We start from the raw sequence: 19,899 nt of genomic DNA, 5'->3' as shown, positions 1-19,899 counted from the left end.
TTTTATATTTGCCATTCCGGGCAAATTTTTGAGGGAGGATATTGTATGGGTGGGGGTTGGGTTGAGATTATGGGACAAGGAGACCTTTATGTAAAACGTCTACTACTACTTATAAAAGTTGACTGAAATGTAATTTTCAGAATATTTTCAGAGCTGGTTGATATGCAATCACTCATTGTACACATGCAATAAGTTAGGTTTGAAAATCTGCTCAATAAATTGAATTTCCTTAAATTAGCTTGCAAAAATATATTTTTTTGCAATGTTTATTAAAGCAACTTTTTAACTAGACTTGTTGTGTTTGATTTTTTTGTAACCTTTTACATGGACAGCTTAAGAAAAAAAATAAATCATTGCTATCAACGTGCAAGTTTGCTTATATTCTTAAAACCAGCCTTTGTGAGTGGTTGACTACTAGAGCTGTCTTTTCAGAAAAAATGAAACCCATAATCGGAAGGAATATATTCTCATAAAATTCTGTAGACCCTTCTGTAGAAGTATACTGTATATCTTAACCCATGGTTTTAACACCTGCTAAATGCCTCATACCACAACGTATCCAGCAAGCCCCCTAAACACAGGCAAGAGTCTATAAAGTGTTTTATTTTTTAAACTTGTATTGCCACTTAAGTACATGATGTCCCTCCAGTGGGATTCCGCCAAATTTCAAAGTGGTCTGTGTATGTTGCAATAACCCCACAAGTCAATCAAAAGCAAGGATGGTATTCTTACATAACCAAGAGTGTCTTCTTTCAAATAAACTGCAAGTTTCCATGCTGACTGCTCTCCTTCACTAGTAAAATATGTGATTTGCACACATATGTGCAGAAGTGAGCACTGTATCACAGCTTTGTGAATCTGCTTTTATCAAAAGATCACACCTACCTTGAGCTATGTACAGTAAAAGGCTTATTAACATTTAATAGCTGAGGTTCAGAGAATTCCAATGATGTATGGCTGTCTAGGATTGGTCATTCATATGACATCACAGCTGTGTGTAAAATTGCTGGAAACAAACTGCATATGTGACAGCTCATCTTTACTCACAAAGCAGAAAGCTTAGTTGGTGCACAATAAGACGAAGTTTGTACTAAGGAAATGCTTTCTGCAAAATTAAAAAGTAAACATACAGTTGAGGAACTCCTGAAAATGTTACAGATTGACACAGAATATGAAGACCCTGAGTTACAGTATTGACTCTATCAAGAACCCACGTGTTTGCTGAAGGACTCAATTCAATGCTCGATTTCTAAGTATTGCTCATTAAATCTTTGAGGCGTCCTAGCATGCGGTTTTAATGTTGAAGGGTCATGGGTTCGATTAACATATCCTGACGCTGTCTGCTGTATGTTCTTCCAAGGTTAGATATCAACAGAAGTGCTCCTTCACTTTCAACTTTTTAGCATACCGGTGAAGTATTGTTGCGTTGCACCCACCCAGGGTTTCACAAGGGGACAACCCCCATTTAATGTCAATGAATCACACGGTGAGAACTTTTACAGGGGACTGCTCTTCAATCAAATGAACCTTTAATGTGCCACTGCTCACAGTTTCACAATGAGGCCCCTGTGTCTGACTGAATGTCACTGAATCACACTAACTAGACAGAGCAAACGTTTATGGGGGGTACAGCTGTCAGATCAAGTGTATTTGTATCACCCGGCCCCAGACTATCCTTTGCTATTTCATGTGGGGAACCACCAACACCATCAAATGTAGCTGAAGCACACTGCTCAAACTTTGGATATTTAAATCACACCTCCACTTGCAGTTTCACCCACAATTATTAAAATGTCACTGTTCCACTCCACTGCTACGGATTGTGCCAGTTTTCGACTTGCATGCCAAAAACGTACTGTTTAGGTTGATTGGCCCCTGTGTGAATAGTTTAGGTGTATATATGGGTGCCCTGTTCAAGGCGGTTTGCCAGATGCGTCCAAGACTGTCAGGAAAGGCATTGTCCCTAGCACTGGAGGTAGCTGGCATGAAAACAGATGTACTGTATGTACTTATTTTATTCCAGATGTCAAATGCAAGGAGAAAAAAAAATGCAACAACAAAATACAAAATAATTACACCCGAAATCAGGAGATGTGTGAACTGCAGCACAAACCTTTAATCTACTCTACAAAAGGTAAGGTCTTACTGTGCTTAGTGGGAAACAGAAATTGTTTCAGGGACTGACATGAAAAATAATTCTGAAAGTAAAATGTTGGGATGAGTACATAATTATACGTTCACAGTTACACATTGTTTACTTGTTGTCTCAATGATGTATACATATTTTTTTTTTCTTAAAAAAAAAAAAAAAAAAAAAACTGCAATACTTGTTTTGAGAGATTTAGGTGCAAACCAGTAGACCTTGACAATGCTATGGGATAAGACATGCAAACTTGGTACATTGATAACAGATTAGCACAAAAACAAAACCGATTCCAGAACTGATTCTGCATCATAAAATGTCATGCAAATATACTGTAAAATCCAGTTATTGGGGAGAAATTCCTAAAATGTCTTTTTTTGTTTTATTTAGTTGATATTGGTGTGCAACAAAGGCCTTTTATATTCATATAAAGATTTTTTTTTTTTAAATTGAAGTGTTATACTCCTCATTCTTTAGTCATTTAAAGCCCCTTTATCACATAAGCCAAATAATACTGTAGTCATACATTTTTAGAAATGTAATTTAGGCATAATAATGCCAAAATCTCCATATGAACAAAAGGGGTTAAGGCAGCTTGTATCTCTGATTTAGATTAAGCAGGTTTGAAAACGTTTTCTTTTGTCTGTCTTGTCCATTTTTCAGCCATTCATTGTCGTTTTTTTTTTTTTTTTTGAAAACAGTTTAGGACATTAAATTAACTGCCAATTGTAATCTAACTGCCCTCAGATGCCACAAATGCACCTATGATCCCAAACTTGTATTAAGGGAGCTCAAAGGAAAATTGAGTATTGCAAATCATTACAATATTCTGGAGGTTTCACCAAAATCTTCTACTTGAGAGAATGTAACATCATTCCTGTTTTTAGGCATTCCCCCTCAAGTTGGAAATGCATCTTTGAGTTTTTTTTCTTCATTTTTCTGCTTATGCCAGTGCGTGATATTTGATTTACAGAGCTCTTACCATACAAGTACATTATTCATAGACATATAGACAGAACTTTATTTGTACCCAGGGGAAATTTGGTTTTTACAGAAGCTTATTAAATACATAAAAAAGGTAGATAAATAAGTAAATAAATGTACACACACACTTCGGTCAAAACATGCATTGTAATTCCTATTAAGAAAATTGAAAAGAAGGAAAGTTCTAACTTGGCTGTCACCGTGAGGCATTATACAGACATATTGCTATTGGTATAAAGGAACCCCAGTAACATTTCTTGACACACTTCTGCTGAATGCTTTGTTGACTGAAATTCCTCATTGTTGGTGTGTCAGAGAGAGGAAGTGCAACATTGTTCATAATAATTGATCATAATGCTCATAAAGTACTTAGAACTCCATACTTAAATTATACTGCAGTAAAAGAGAAATAGCATATTTGTGTGTCTACTGCAGGCCACTTTGTGCCATGTCGACAGGGTCACACGGCTGCCTTATGCCAAGTTTATACTCGAGTCAATAGTCTGACACACCTTTTTTTAAAGTCCGTAATAGCGGGCACAATCCTTCTTCCATCAGCAGAGTCTCACATCCTCGGCTGTGACATTATTAACCACCCAACACTGACTTGAGAGAATATAAATGTGATGCAACAAGAATGAATGTGTTTCGATTGTTCAACACACACACTTTGTGTTATGGTCTGCATGCCAGCTTTATGCGGCGCGTATAAACCAGGCATTATTGGATGCTTAACAGGGTTTTCTCTCGATATACAGTATTAGAAGCGTGGAGCATCCTTTGGTGTCAGATTCGCATCAGTCCAGTTTCTGAACGGCTGTAAGTAGAAACCATCTCCCTGAATCTTACAGCTGGTTTCTTGAATACTTCCTATACAATGACCCTATGCGAGTCTTTACTGCTATTTGAAAAAGACTTAAAGGGTAGCTTTTGAATAACACACTGTATATGTAGTACCCAACAAGAGATACTAGAACCTCAGTCAAAAAGTTCTAACTACAGTTTGTTAGGACTTTATCTGAATTATATTTTGGTTCTTTATATATATATATATATATAAAAAAAAAAAAAAATGTTCTTGAAACTGCCCATGGTCACAATCTTTTAAAAATTCTGTTTAAGCTAATGTCTAGATTAGAAGAATTACTGTGTGTAAATAATTCCTGGCTTCCCTCACCATCAATTGCATAGTACAGTAACTAAAATTTTAAAATATAAAATGGATGAATGGATGCAAAAAACTGAACTTGGCAGGTTTCAAAACCTCAGGAATATAAAACGCCACCAAAATAAACAAGAAAAAAGTCTTTATCAATTGCAAGTGGAATTTATAAGGCATAATGATTAGAATTAAAGTGTTTTTTTTTTTATTTGCAACATTTAAATCAAAGGTAAGTATCTAGTTGTGTGTGTGAACCGCTAGGCACTACACAATTTGATGTAATTAAAATTCAGGGTGCCACAATGTAATTATAAATCAATTCTCAAGGCATCTTAATTTTTAACTAACATACATAATGATTTTTCTCATTTAAACTGTGTGACCACTTTCTTCTTTTAAAACCATCTTTATAATTCCTGATGAATATATGCTGCATTTAATTCCATCACAATATAACAAAAAGAATTGTGATATACCACAATGCAACACACATTTGTATAATTTCCAGCAAAGTATAGCATCAACAAAAAAGGAAAGGTGTGACTACATTGTAGTTTTTTTTTTTGTGTAACATGAATTTCAGCATATTCTAAATCACTTAACATAAAGGTGTCCCAGTTACTAATGCATTTTATTGCACTTTTTCACTTAATTCACACTTTGGGATACAAGGTTATTAAAGAAGTGCGTAGCAAAAGATGTTCAAATTACAGCTTCTTTTGCAGGGTTTTGCCATTTTTTACAACTAGAATCATCAGGTTTTATGTCTGGATTGTATCAAGGTATAATTCAGTCATAATACACAACCATTAAGATGCACCTCCAGTGCCTGAATCATACCCTCAGGGATATCACATTAACAGGATGCAGCTAACTGTGTGTATTGTGGTGCTCTTATGCTAAAGGATTCGGGGGATTTAGCGTTGGATGCACTTATCGGCTCAGGACTGATCAATGCAATCACACATGAAATCACACTTTGTTTTTAATTGGGTCAATAGCTATCTGATCATGTGAGAAAGACGGGGTTTGAGATTGAGTCAGGTACTTAGGCTTTCTCTGACTGACTGGTACTGCTAATTGTGTTACTTGAAATGTTTTACTTCTGTATGTATACATGCATTTATTTTTACATTATCATTTTAATACCTACTTTGCGTGTTTTGCTGTTTTTTTTAAGCTATTCTAACTTACTTTCATAATCCTCCCCCCCCCCAATAAATTTTTTGTTCATTGCTGTTATGTATAGTATGTTAATAGATCTACTTTTTGTGGTGTATGTATACTGTTAACCATTATGTGTACATATGCGCATTGATATAAGTCCATCCATCCTCTTCCACTTATCCAAGATCAGGTCGCAGGGGCAGCAGCTTGAGCAGAGATGCCCAGACTTCCCTCTCCGGCCACTTCTTCTAGCTCTTCTGGGGGAATCCCAAGGCGTTCCCAGGCCAGCCAGGAGACATAGTCCCTCCAGCGTGTCCTGGGTATTCCCCGGGGCCTCCTCCCAATTAGACGTGCCCGGAACACCTCACCATGGAGACGTCCAGGAAGCATCCTGATCAGATGCCCGTGCCACCTCATCTGACTCCACTCGATCCGGAGGAGCAGTGGCTCTAACTCTGAGCTCCTCACCCTATCTTTAAGGGAAAGCCTAGACACCCTGTGGAGGAAACATTTCAGCCGCTTGTATTCGCATTCATTTCGGTCACTACCCACAGCTCATGACCATGAGGGAGAAATGTAGATCAACCAGTAAATTGAGAGCTTTGCCTTTAGGCTTCGCTCCTTTTTCACCATGACAGGCCGATGCCGAACCGATTTGCCGATTTCACACTCGGCTGTGAACCAATCCAGTGAGAGCTGAAGATCACGGACGGCCTGATAAAGCAAACAGGAAATCCTCATCTGCAAAAAGCAGTGACCCAATCCTGAGCCCACCAAACCAGACCCCCTCAATGCCCTGTCTGCGCCTAGAAATTCTGTCCATAAAAGTTAGGAACAGAATCGGTGACAAAGTGCAGCCCTGGCGGAGTCCAACTCTCACCGGAAATGGGTTCGACTTACTGCCGGCAATGCGGACCAAGCTCTGACACTGGTTGTACAGGGACCGAACAGCCCTTATCAGGGGGTCCGGTACCCCATAATCCCGGAGCACCCTCCACAGGATTCCCCGAGGGACACGGTTGAATGCCTTTTCCAAGTCCACAAAACACATGTAGACTGGTTGGGCAAACCCCCATGCACCCTCCAGGACCCTCCCAAGGGTGTAGAGCTGGTCCACTGTTCCGCGACTAGGACGAAAACCACACTGTTCCTCCTGAATCAGAGGTTAGACTATCTGACGGACCCTCGAATAGACTTTTCCAGGGAGACTGAGGAGTGTGATCCCTCTGTAGTTGGAACACACCCTCCACCCCGGTCTGCCAATCCAGAGGCACTGTCCCCGATGTCCATGCGATGCTGCAGAGTCATGTCAACCAAGACAGTCTTACAACATCCAGAGCCTTGAGGAACTCCGGGCGTATCTCATCCACCCCTGGGGCCCTGCCACCAAGAAGTTTTTTTGACTATCTCGGTGACCTCAGTCCCAGAGATGGGACAGCCCACCTCCGAGTCCCCAGGCTCTGCTTCCTCATTGAAAGGCATGTTAGTGGGATTGAGGAGAGTCTTCCAAGTACTCCCCCCACTGACCCACAACTTCCAGAGTCAAGGTCAGCAGTGCACCATCCCCACCATACACAGTGTTGACACTGCACCACTTCCCCCTCCTCAGACGCCAGATGGTGGACCAGAATCTTCTCGAAGCTGTCTGGAAGTCGTTCTCCATGGCCTCCCCAAACTCCTCCCACGCCCAAGTTTTTGCCTCAGCAACCACTGAAGCTGCATTCCACTTGGCTTGCGGGTACCTATTAGCTGCCTCTGGAGTCCCACAGGACGAAAGGGTCCTGTAGGACTCCTTCAGCTTGATGGCATCCCTCACTGCTGGTGTCCACCAACGGGTTCAGGGATTGCTGCCATGACAGGCACCGACCACCTTACGGTCGCAGTTCCGGTCAGCCGCCTCAACAATAGAGGCACGGAACATGGCCCATTCAGACTCAATGTCCCCCACCTGCCTTGGTACGTGGCCGAAGTTCTGCCGGAGGTGGGAGTTGAAGCTACTTCTGACAGAGGACTCTGCCAGACATTCCCAGCAGACCCTCACAAAACATTTGGGTCTACCAGGCCTGACCAGCTTCCTCCCCCACCATCAAAGGCAACTCACTCAGCTGACAGCTCCGCATCTCTTTTTGCTCGAGTGTCCAAGACATGTGGCCGCAAGTCTGACAACACAACCACAAAGTCGATCATCGAACTGAGGCCTAGGGTGTCTTGGTGCCAGGTGCACATATGGACACCCCAATGCCTGAACACCCCCTCCAGGGACTCCAAAAAGGGTGGGTACTCCAGACTGCTGTTCAGCGCATATGCGCAAAAAACAGTTAGGACCCATCCCCCCCCACCCGAAGGCGGAGGGAGACTACCCTCTCATCTACCGGGGTGAACTCCAATGAACAGGCTCCAAGTCGGGGGGCAATAAGTATGCCCACACCTGCTCGGCGCCTCTTACAGGGGCAACTCCAGAGTGGTAGAGAGTCCAGCCCCTCTCAAGAAGATTGGTTCCAGAGTCCATGCTGTGGATTGAGGTGAGCCCGACTATATCCAGTCGGAACCTCTCGAACTTTCGCATTAGCCCAGGCTCCTTCCCCTTCAGAGAGGAGAAATTCCACATCCCAAAAGCCAGCTTCTGCAGCCAAGGATCGGACTGCTAAGGTCCCCCCACCTTTGGCCACCACCCGACTCGCACTGCACCCAACCTCCTTGGCCCCTCCTACAGGTGGTGAGCCCATAGGAAGGGGGGACCCACGCTGCCTCTTCGGGCTGTGCCCGGCCAAGCCCCATGGGTGCAGGCCCAGCCACCATGCAGTCAAACATCCAGGCCTGGTTCCAGAGGGGTGCCTTGGTGACCCGCATCCATGCGAGGGAAAACGCCATCCAAATTTCTTAATCATCATAGGTTTTCTGAACCGCTCCGTCTCGTCCCTCACCTAGGACCAGTTTGCCTTGGGTGACCCTACCAGGGGCATAAAGCCCCCCCGACAACAGAGCTCCTAGGATTCACTGGGACATGCAAACCCCTCCACCACGATAAGGTGGCAGCTCGAGGAGGAGCATTGATATAAGCTCTCTTGGTACTAGATAGATAGATAGAGATACTTTATTAATCCCATGGGGAAATTCACAACAATACTACAACAAGTTACAAAGAAAAACATAGAAAGCGGTTATCACACAGTGTTTCTCAATTTTATATAAGATAGAATGTTGTAAGACACAACTAGTGATGGGGTTTACATGCACCTTTGTTTTCACCATACTATCGAACCAAAATTGAATTTCTACAGAGCTATTTGTGAGCCACAGTATCTCAAGAAAGCAACGGAGAGAAATGAGCATCGAAAAGCAGGTGCATTTGCAGGAGTCTATCTACCCAGGATACACAGTGCTGTGAGTAAAACAAATTAAACAACCGAAAAAGTGAACAGAGTAGAGAGAAAAATGTCTGGTTGTGTGGGGAAAATGGACAGTTTTGATAGTTCGGTGGAGGACTGAGCCACGTATGTTGAAAGACAAACAGTACTGCCTGGCGAACGAGATTAATTGCATAATGAAAATATACAAAAACGACTTGACTGAGCGTGCATTAACCCTGCCTCATGCTGTAGAATTTGCAGCGTCAATGGAGACAGCTGCTAAAGATACTCTCGAGCTGCAGCAGCAGATCGCAACAGAGTGTACCACACAAATTAGAAGTGACACACACAAGAAATGGGCCATGCTACAGATGTGGGAAAAAGTCACAACACACTGAGTGCTGGTTTAAAGACAAAGTGTGTTGTCAATGTCAAAAAGCAGGGCATATTCAGAAAACATGTAAAACCCACCCATGTGACAAAAAGTTTGCAAAGAATAAACATAAAAACATGCATGAAATGAATAATACTACATCAGACTCTTCTGAAATCAATGAGCTGGCTTGTTTTGATATCTATGCACTTAAAAAGGGCTGACAGAGGAATTTTATAGGTGTCCCTTGAAGAGGAAGGCGTGCCTTTTAAGATGGAGCTGAACACAGGATCAGCCCTGTCAGTGATATGCTATAAGGATTATAAGGAACATTTTGCACATTGCATCCTTAAGACAGCCCCTGTAATGTTAAAAGCATACTGGTGAGGAATAGCACTAGCACCCTTGGGAACAATTAATGTAAATGAGAAATATACAGGGAAAACACATACATTGCCACTTTATGTAATTAAAAAAGGGGGTTAACCACTGTTGGGATGCGAGTGGCTGAAGAAGATACAGCTAGACTGGCAGTCAATCAAAGCCATGCAAACCTTAGAAAAATCAAGCAATCAGTACATAAATAACAGTTTTAAAGAGCTACTTTCAAAGTATGCACAGGTTTTTGAGGATGGCATTGGCACATTAAAACATATGAAAACCCAGATTGTATTAGAAGATAATGCAGTGCCAAGGTTTCACAAGACAAAGCCAGGGCCATATACTCTACGCCCCAAAGTAGAAGCAGAATTGCAAAGAGGAAGGCATACTAACAAAAGTGGAATGGTCTGAATGGGCAACACCAATTGTGCCAGTCGTAAAGGGTGATGGCACTGTGCGCAACTGTGGTGACTTTAAAGTGACAGTGAACTCAGTGTTAAAAACTGAACAATATCTCTTACCCCGTATAGAAGACATCTTTGCATCTCTGGGCAGGTGTGATAAGTTTTCAAAAATTGACCTTGCACAAGCATACCTACAAATGGAAATAGAGGACTCATCCAAAAAGTATTGGACTATTAACACTACTAAGGGTCCGTATCAGTGTAACCGTTTGGTTTTTGGAGTTGCTCCAGCACCAGCCATATGGCAGAAGGCCATAGAACAAGTCTTGCAGGGAATTCCTGGCACTCACTGCTACCTTGATGACATTCTTGTTACAGGGGCGGATGACCAGGAGCATCTAGAGAATCTAGGAAAAGTCCTGAACAGATTAGCAGACTTTGGCCAAGTTTTTTTTTTTTTTGTTCTTTATTTCATCTTATACGATTTCTCGTATTAGAAATTTGTTAGTTTTCGCATACCCCTTGGGGTTAGAGCGCAGGGTCAGCCATTGTACAGCGCCCCTGGAACAATTACAGGTTAAGGGTCTTGCTCAAGGGCCCAGCAGAGTAGGATCTCTTTTGGCAGTGACAGGGATTCGAACCGGCAACCTTCTGGATACCAGCGCAGATCCTTAGCCTCAGAGCCACCATTCCGCCCTTTTTTTTTTTTTTGAATGTCACAAACCCAGCGTACCTTTTGTATGGGTCTGAGAGTTTTGGTTCACGATTATCGTAACAATAGCCGGTCATGGCAGAAAGATGTCATTGCCTCACAGACAGGACCACTGACATACTATTGACATGGGGGATTATGTTGTCTGGTGTCGACATACAGATCAATTTTTAGACACTACTCCTTCTGACAACCACCAACAGGAAGAAATTGCAAAGCCAACTTCATCACAGGACATGACTGTACCAGAGTGTGATGGTCAGGAGTCCACCATCACCATAGACAACCAGGAGACAACGCAACCTGAGAGTCAGGACTCAGTTGGTAGTTCTAGCCTAACATGCACTAGAAGTTACCCTGACGGAGTTAGGAAACCTCCTAAAAGATTTGAATGTTAAATTTTAAATACTGTTATAGTTAAAATATTTGTGAGAATATATATATTTTTTTGAAATAGCTTCAGTGCTACATGGGAGGAGTTATGTATAGTGTGTTAATGGATCTACTTTTTTGTTGTGTATGTATACCATTAACCATTATGTGTGCGTATGCGCATTGATACAAGTTCTCTTGGTAATACAAGTTACAATAAAAAAAAAAACCCATAGAAATCAGTTATCACACAGTGTTTCTCAATTTTATATAAGGTAGAATGTTGTAAGACAACAGCTGTAATGATGCACTATATTATTTTTTTCTATTTTGTTATTATACCTTGTATCTGAAATGTTTTGCACTGTGCCTATTTTACAGTTCATTCATAAACCCATATAAAAGTCTGTCATTTTATGCATTGATGCACAATTGTTCAAGAATAGAAAATTTATATAAAAGACCTTTACTTCCCCATACTCTAGTTTATCAAGAAAATATTCAATTCTTGAGTAGCTAAAATGAAAAAGAAAAAATTACATATAATTTTCTTGAATTTAGATATACATCTCCATGGGTCATTAGAGATTGAGATCCTTAATAAAAGAACTTCCATAGCAGTTTTAATTAAATTTTCTGGGAACAGCTGTTTTAATTCAGAAACACTAGTCGATTGTGGAGGATGAAGTGCTTGTTTTAGGTCCAGCCACAGCATCTATATTGGGTTTAGGTCTGAACTTTGACTAAGACAGTCCAAATTTAAAATTTTTCTTCTTTGGTGCCATTTGGATGGGGGTTTACTTTTGTTTTGGATTATTATGTTGCATGACCCAACTGCATGCCTCACAGACCAAATACAAGACTTACCTTAACATTCTGAATTCATGGCAAATTCAGTATTCCTCAAGTATAGAAAGCCATCCCAGTGCCTACTACCACATCACCACCATGTTTCACTATGGCCATGATATTTTGAATGCTAGGTTTGCTTTACAACTGACAAAAGTTACTTTATTAGATTACACAGATCCCATTATTTGTCATTTGTGCTTAAACATTATCCAGGAATGCTTATGAAGCCATCCACTCGGAACTTAAAAGCTTGTCTATTTTACAGTAACCATTTGGTCAGTAGTTCTTTCTGTATTGCGATTCTCCAAAGAAGGACATTTAACTTCTAGTGGCTTTGAGATTCCAGAGCCAAACACGGACTTTGCACTGAGGGAACAGTAGACTATAGTGCTTTGGATATCCACCCCCCAATCCTTTGCAATATACTGATTTTTGGTGCAAACATGGTGTAATTTTGGTAGGCTGTCCACTTCTTCAAAGATCTCAGTTGGAATTGTGGATCTCTCTGTGGTCTGGTGGACTCCCTGATGTCTTAGAAATTGGTTTTCTAGCATAACAGGACCAACTTTATTTTGTTTTCTTCAGGATTTACCTATGATTTTTGGCATTATGTGTTTGTTGAATTTTTGTTCTAGCAATTTTTATAAGGATCAAAGAATGAGGTTAATATTGAGCAAGGCTGAATGTAATCAAGGTTGATGGTGTCCAATTAACAAACTATATTTTCAGAATTATCTGCAGTTTGGTTAATTTAGCCGGGGTCAGTTACTTTTTCCACAGTGCTGGAAAATTTTGTTTATTAAATAAAGAAGTTGAAAAAAGTTGTTTGTTCACTCTGGTACTTTAATATTACATTTTGTTGAAGACCTGAAAACATTCAGTGTCTAAAGTTGCAATAATATAGGAAACCAGAGTAAGGGTGGCAAACATTTGTTAATGTAATCATGATAAGCATTAACTTCATCCACATTGCAGGAACAAGAACAACATCTAATGTTAGCTTCTTATATGTATTAAAGTCCCATTTAGGTTAACATGCTTCTCACCAGTTTAACCGGAGCCTCACAATTAAAATACAAAATAAATAAGCCACCTGAACCAGTCCCCAGACCACTACAGGTTCTGAATGCCCATATGTATATGACAGGCATAGCTTCCTTATTTGAAAGAAACTACATTTATTGCAACTAATTACAAATACAGTCAATGATTTAGTGTTAATGCTTGTGTTTTAATCAGTCATATATTCCCGTAATTTAAACACCATCCTATAAACCAAAGGTGAAAGTGACACATAGTGCAACTTAAGATGTCTACACATTTGCTATTTGAAATCTAGAAAAGCATTTTAAGAATAATCTTTTGGTTTGCTTTCGATTTGTTAAGTGAATTGTCAAAATAATGTTTTCAATGAAAATAAAGCTTAAAAATAATAGAAAAACTTTCTATGAAAATTAAAAGTTTTCAAAATAAAGAAAAAAATGTAAATCCTCCACCACAAAATTAAATAAGCTGTATGTTTGTTTTTAGTTTTCTAGATAACCGTGGATTGTAGATGAACTATTAGAAAAATTAGCATTTGCAATTTTTATGATAGTTAAAATACTAAAAAAATTACAACACATTGATGAATCAAATGCAAAACCTCTAAATTAACAAAGAATGACAGATATAACAGTAACCTGACCTGAACATGTGCAAACATCTACAATATACAACATAAACAATAAATAAATCCTGGAATCAATTTTTTCCAGGCTACCTAAAAGTGCCTTAGAATTTTACCGTTCACTTAAAACAATTAAGAACATTTCAAACAACAGCAAAACAAGAAAATGAACAAGATTTACACACATACATGAATTAGAAAGGCAAAAACTACTTAACTGTTTTCTTTCAACATAGAAAGTTTGGTTTCTAAGTGAAATGTTTTATCTAAGGAACATAATGTACAGGAGTTGGAGAGGTGATATAGCTCACTTGATGACCTGTAGAAGGGCAGATTGTTCCATGAATTCGAGGTTGGTTAATAGGTGGCCAAGGAGAGACATAGTGGTATGCGGGCACCATGGAAAAACAGGGTTCATAGGTCGGAAGTAGCTGTTGATTAAATTGCTCAGTCACGACAGGGTAATAGATTGTCCCTTGAGGAGCTGCTGTGGATTCAGCACTCGTAATGGTCCCTCAAAAACAAACAAACAAACATATGTGAGTGACATAAGATTATTTAGCACTTATTTAAAAATAAATCAATAAAACAAATATCTGATAAAGCTACTTTGCATTGTTATTTTCTGACTGAACAATTGCACTAGGGTTAGCTATAAATGCTTCATATTGAAAATAAAGGAAAAAAGTCCATCTAATGCAGGGGTAACCACACTTTCAGCTTGTGAGCTACTTTTAAAATGACCAGGTCGAAATGATCTACCTGCATATTGTCGTACCTTGCATAACTGAATAACCTTTATGGCACAATAACAATTCAATACATTTATGGTCACTACAGTATTTGGATTTAATAATCTTCACGTGGGAAAAGGCGGACTCGCATAAGTAAGTAGAGCCGAATAATGCAGTCAAGGAGGTAGCACATTTCCTCATGTTTGGGTACTTTTCCTCTGAGTAAGTTCCAAAACTGTCCAAGAGCCCCAGACTTCAGCTGAATGTCATCCTGTAGTGTCAAAATCTCATCCTCCACTGTAGAGGAGTTTTAGGTGAAACAGTGTTGCAATTTTTGATGTGGGTGAATCACCCTCAACATCTTCCCTAAATGGATAGCACTTAAATGTAGCGATTAGCTCAAGTAAAGCGGAGTCTTGAAACCATTTGTCAAAGTCTGACAGGCAATTTTCAATCTGCTCTGTGTAGCGTATGCTGTCAAGTTGAGCGCATGCCTTCCATTGAGTGTCCAACTCTGACGCGAGGTTTTGAATGTTCCCCAAATCAAGGCGCTGCAGCTTTGAGGACAGATGTTGCATTTTTCGTTTGAAAGCATTAACTAAGCTAATCATATTGACCATGGAGTTCTTTTTTCCTTGCAGCTGTAAATTAAGCTCATTCAACATGTTGGTCAGATCAGAAAAAAAAAAAACGCCAAGCGGCCATTGATCGTTAAGTTGCTTGTATTCTGCATGTTTAATGACAAGGAGAAACTCCTTTTTCTCTGGCCAGGAGTCTTGAAATCTCAGCTGGAATTTCTCCCTAGCCATCTGTCTCAACGAAGGCCTCTTTTTATCATCTCTCCATCTTGGAAGGACTTCTTATGCTCAATGATCGAGTGACTCACCCGGAACAATGCTTCGGTGTGTCTGCCTTTGCTTTTGAATTCAGCCGAGTGAAAAATGACGGCTGTCCGATTAACTGCAAGTTTAGTTCCCTCTCCTTTCTCTTTCTCAGATCGCTTTCGGAAGGAAGTCAGTTTTGTAGTTTTTATGAACAGTTCGAAAGTGCCTTTCCACATTTTCCTTCTTTGGAATAATAATGATAGATTGACAGATCAGACAAACGCACTTCGATTGTGACATTGTGAGAAAAAAAAATCCTCTTCCAATTCCACATCCAGCCCACACCCTCCCAAACAATTTTTTTTTTTTTTTAAATCCCTTCTTTAGTCGATATACTGTAAATTGGAAGGCTAACTAGATCACAGTCGGAGTTTTGCAGTAGCTCGCGCATTTGATCGTGCGTGCGGGATGACCAGTGTGTTAGAAGAAGAGAGATCTCAGCATGGCCGCTTTGTATGTCAATCAAGTTGCAAATGCCATAGGGAGGATATATGATAGACTAATGTTAAAAAAAATGTTTTTTTGAATGCAACGCGATCTACCTGCACCACCTTTGCGATCTGCCAGTCGATCGCGACCGATGCAATGGGCACCCCTGATCTAATGTATAAGCTGATCAAAAATATAGTATCAGAAGTGGTACATTTCATTCTGGTTTTTGAATTACCATATACAATAGTGTACATTTTGAGGAATATGTCCTATTACATTTTTCTTTTCCAACAGCTATTGTGGAGAAGTGTCTAAATCACAAACTGTTAACTTACTACCTCTATCGCTTTTCTGTATATTGTTTAAAGTAACTTTCACTTTTTGTTAATTCTGTGATTGTGAATCCCACCTAATTGGTCGGTCACCTGGCAGTCTACAATCATATTGCATTCTATGGGATAATTCAAACGGTTTCTAAATGTCAAGTTGAGTTAAAGCATTGTATTTTTGGAATAATTTGGACCAAGAATCCTCTGATCCTTATCTTACATGAATAGAAAATAAAATTATATTTTGTATGATTGATATGCGGATAATCAAAGCTGAAAACAACTGATGTGCTAGCTGATAACTGAAAATCTTGACTGAGCTAGTGGAGTAAAAAATTCAGTGAGAAGGAAAATACTACATTTAACCTAAGGCAAACACTAGAGAAGCAAGTTATATACTTTTTCCATTTAGAATATTGAACATTTATAAAAATAAAATTGGTATATACTTAGAGAAGGTAAGCAGTCTAGAGAAACAAAGAAAAATGCCTTCAATTAGTAGTTTGTACTAAGAAAATTATAATTTCAAATTGTAAGCATAATTAAGGAAAAACAAAATACCAATAACCAACCATTCAACCATTTGTCAAGTTTGCTCTTTTCATTATATGGTGGTTTGGAGATATAACCACAGACCCAGGGTGGCAACAAAACTTTAATGGCACTGCAAAATAGGGAATACTCCAGCACCTATTTATTTTTGCAGGTCTTCACCCATTTTATATTTACGAATCATCTCAACATGTACATTATCAACATGTGGAACTATACAGAGAAACTGGTCAGGACAAAGTCAGGGAAAGTGTAAGCTAACGGATCAAAACTCTGTCTCCTAGAATTTATGAGGTAGCAGCTCTAACTAATATGTGTTTCCTTTATACTTTTATTATGTTGTCAAGGATCCAAACAAAAGCAATAAAATTTTGTCTTCTGAAGCTAAAAAAGTGTATTTATTGGATGTCAAAATGTATAGGCCTCAAAATGACATACCATCTTCCTTTAACAAAATTTTTGAGGGGGAGATACTACCAAATTATATATCTTTTTGCACTTCAACTCACATCACTTGCTGCTTTCCATTCTCATACTAAAGTAGAAAATTAATAGATGTAACTCTTGAGTTACTGTATGTATTCACTAAGTATACAGAATGAAACCACTTAAATGTTTAACATCCCAAGGAAAAGTTGTTAATTTTGCATAATATACATGTGCAGCTAAATCTTTCAAATTTACAATTGATAATTCAGTTACACACACTGGATACAAATATATAAAAAGAAAACTTTACATATATATCAATGACTATTCAATAGTTCACTCACCATTTTGAAGAGCCTCGGTAGTTACCCTATCATTATTCATTCTTCCCGAGTCACTGTACTGCTGTTGCAGTGGCTGGTCAGGAATAGTTGGAATAGCATTATATGTTTGGTAGTGATCCACTGGAGGTTGCTGGTATATCTGCTGCATTTGCATAATGGAATTCCAATAGCTCTGATGATGCCACTAAATGAAGACAGAATAATCCTTTCATCAACGGTTTCAACGGTTAAAAACAATTGATGTTCACAGCCTTAAATCACTTTAATGTTTAGTCTGTCAAAATAATAACCTTAAAAGGAAATCTTTTTGGTGTTGGTGCCCTTGAAAGAAACTCAGCAAATTATAAAAGTACATAATAGCTAGTAAACTGTCTCCTATATTACTTTTGTTGTAATGACTGCAAAAATAAAGGGAGTACTGAAAGTAGCATTAATTCTTGTCAAAACATTATGTTATTCTAACTGTGTAGAAACAACATTTGAATTTAGTGAAAACAATCCATTTGGAAGCATAAATATTCACAAATTTTCTTTGATAGGTAAAGCCCTTGCACAGAGTTTTGGTTTATGAGAATTTATATAATTTTCATATTTAAAACAAAATTTAATATTACTTTTTATTAATAAACCTGTACTAGCCCAAAGCTTTGACAGCAATACTAATTCAATGTTTCAGCAATAAGTACGTTTTTTCGATAATGTGCATGCACATGGCTGACAAATTAAAAAAAAAAAAAAAAAAAAAAAAATATCAGTCGTTCCACCAAAGAAATACTCTAAGGCAGGGAAGTCATAAGTCAGGGAAATCTCATAGATGCAATTAGTAGATCTAGAAATTATATGCCTTTTTTTCAAGGAGTGAGGTTCACAAGTGCTGTTTTAAGGCCCAATCTAAAAAAAAGTTGAAAATGTCAAACTGATAGTTAATAATACTTGAGATCCAAGTACACACACGCAATTTTGTTGAGTATTTTACTACTGCTTCCTGTATGATACATTAATTGACATTAAACAGGACATTAGCCCAAAACACAATGCACACATATACACCCACATTCATTCCTAGTCGTTCAGTTTAAAGATGCCAATTAACCTAACATAACTAGATACCTTTTGCTCTTATTTTGGAATAAATTTTTTTTTTTTTTTTTTTTTTTAAAAACAACAAGGAAAAGGTGTATAGTATATTCTGTTTACTTTCAATAGTTTGACATTTGAACTATTCAGTTTTAGCTAGTAGGCAAAATAAACCAGTAGTATATAAAATACTTTGGCTTCAAGTAGATTAGAAAGATTTAGATGAGAACAGGCATTCAGTCCTACAAAGCTTGCCAGTCCTATCCACTTAATTCTTCCAAAATAACATCAAGTTGAGGTCTGAAGGTCCTACTGTGTCTGTGTGAAGAAAAACTTCCTAATGTTTATGCAAAATATACCCTTAAATTTCCAACTGTGTCTTCGTGTTTTTGGTGAACTTAAAGTAACAGTCTCAATCCACTGTACTACTTCCTTTAATAAATTTTGCACATTTCAAATCATGTCATCTCTTAATCTCATTTTGCTTAAACTGAAAAGGCTCAGCTCTTTTAATCTTTCCTCATAACTTATCCCCTTGTAGCCCTGGAATCAACCTAGTTACTCTTCTCTGAACTTTTTCTAGTGCTTCTACGACCTTTTCGTAGCCTGGAGAATAAAACATTAGAAGCTATTAAAAAGGCTAACAAACACTGTCTCTAAGTTGATAGTGACAAGTCCACTACAACTCTTAAATCATTCTCGTATGCTGTGCATTTTCAATTTTCAGACCTTCCATTGTGTTTTCTCTCACATTTTTACTTTATATGTGTAATGGTTTACATATACTTGTATTAAATTTCATCTGCCACAAATCTGCCCAAGACCCTCTGCAATGATTCAATGGATTCTAAATTATCTCCCAGTCCTCTTAGCTTGGTATCACCTGCAAAGTTAACCAGCTAATTTACATTCCTATCAATATATTAAAAATAGTAGCAGCACTAGCACTGACCCTTGTGGGACACCACTTTTAACATCAGACAATTCTGATAGGGTTCCTAGTTACTATAACCATCCATTTTCTGTGATTTAGCCAATTGTACACCCATGTACACACTATACCCTGAACCACGACCTTTACATTATACTTTGTTGACGTACTTGCATAGCAATACACACACTTCAAGGTTCAAAATCATTGCACAAATTATATACTTTTACAAATTTTATCTTTGTAGATCAGCCAACACAATGCAAGTTACACAAATATGAATTTGAACCTCAAGTCAAAAAAAGCAGATACATTTGCACAAATAAATTCTATGCAAATTACAGTGGCACAGCTGTAGACTTATACCACAAATTGTAATACAGCCTTCTAGCCTAAAACATAGTACAATATAGTTTAATGGCCTATAATATGCTTTTTATTTGATTAGACACTTGTTCTCTTACCTGAACTCCCAGATTAAAGTAATACTGAAGAATTTTGCCATCTTTATATATATATATAAAAAAAAAGAAAAATACACTTTAGCAAAGGAAAAAATACACTGATAAAAACAAAACCTGTAAATTGCCATCTGGTAAACTCCTTGTGGGATGCAAC

General features: G+C 38.5%; 1 protein-coding gene across 1 annotated transcript in view; it reads right to left on the bottom strand.

Moving 5' to 3' along the window:
* Positions 1-12,742: 12,742 nt before the first annotated feature.
* Positions 12,743-19,899, bottom strand: part of LOC114662573 (putative bifunctional UDP-N-acetylglucosamine transferase and deubiquitinase ALG13) — a 122,872-nt gene continuing 115,715 nt past the window's right edge. Inside the window, 3 exon segments of the mRNA XM_051935405.1 lie at positions 12,743-14,083; positions 17,274-17,457; positions 19,746-19,786. Of these exon segments, the coding sequence (XP_051791365.1) occupies positions 13,836-14,083; positions 17,274-17,457; positions 19,746-19,786 (473 nt within the window). The 3' untranslated portion in view covers positions 12,743-13,835.

This window comes from Erpetoichthys calabaricus, chromosome 12 (genome assembly GCF_900747795.2).
Source record: "Erpetoichthys calabaricus chromosome 12, fErpCal1.3, whole genome shotgun sequence".
Classification (NCBI taxonomy): domain Eukaryota; kingdom Metazoa; phylum Chordata; class Cladistia; order Polypteriformes; family Polypteridae; genus Erpetoichthys; species Erpetoichthys calabaricus.
The sequence above is the reverse complement of the archived record's forward strand: the minus strand, read 5'-3'. Positions and strand labels throughout refer to the sequence as shown.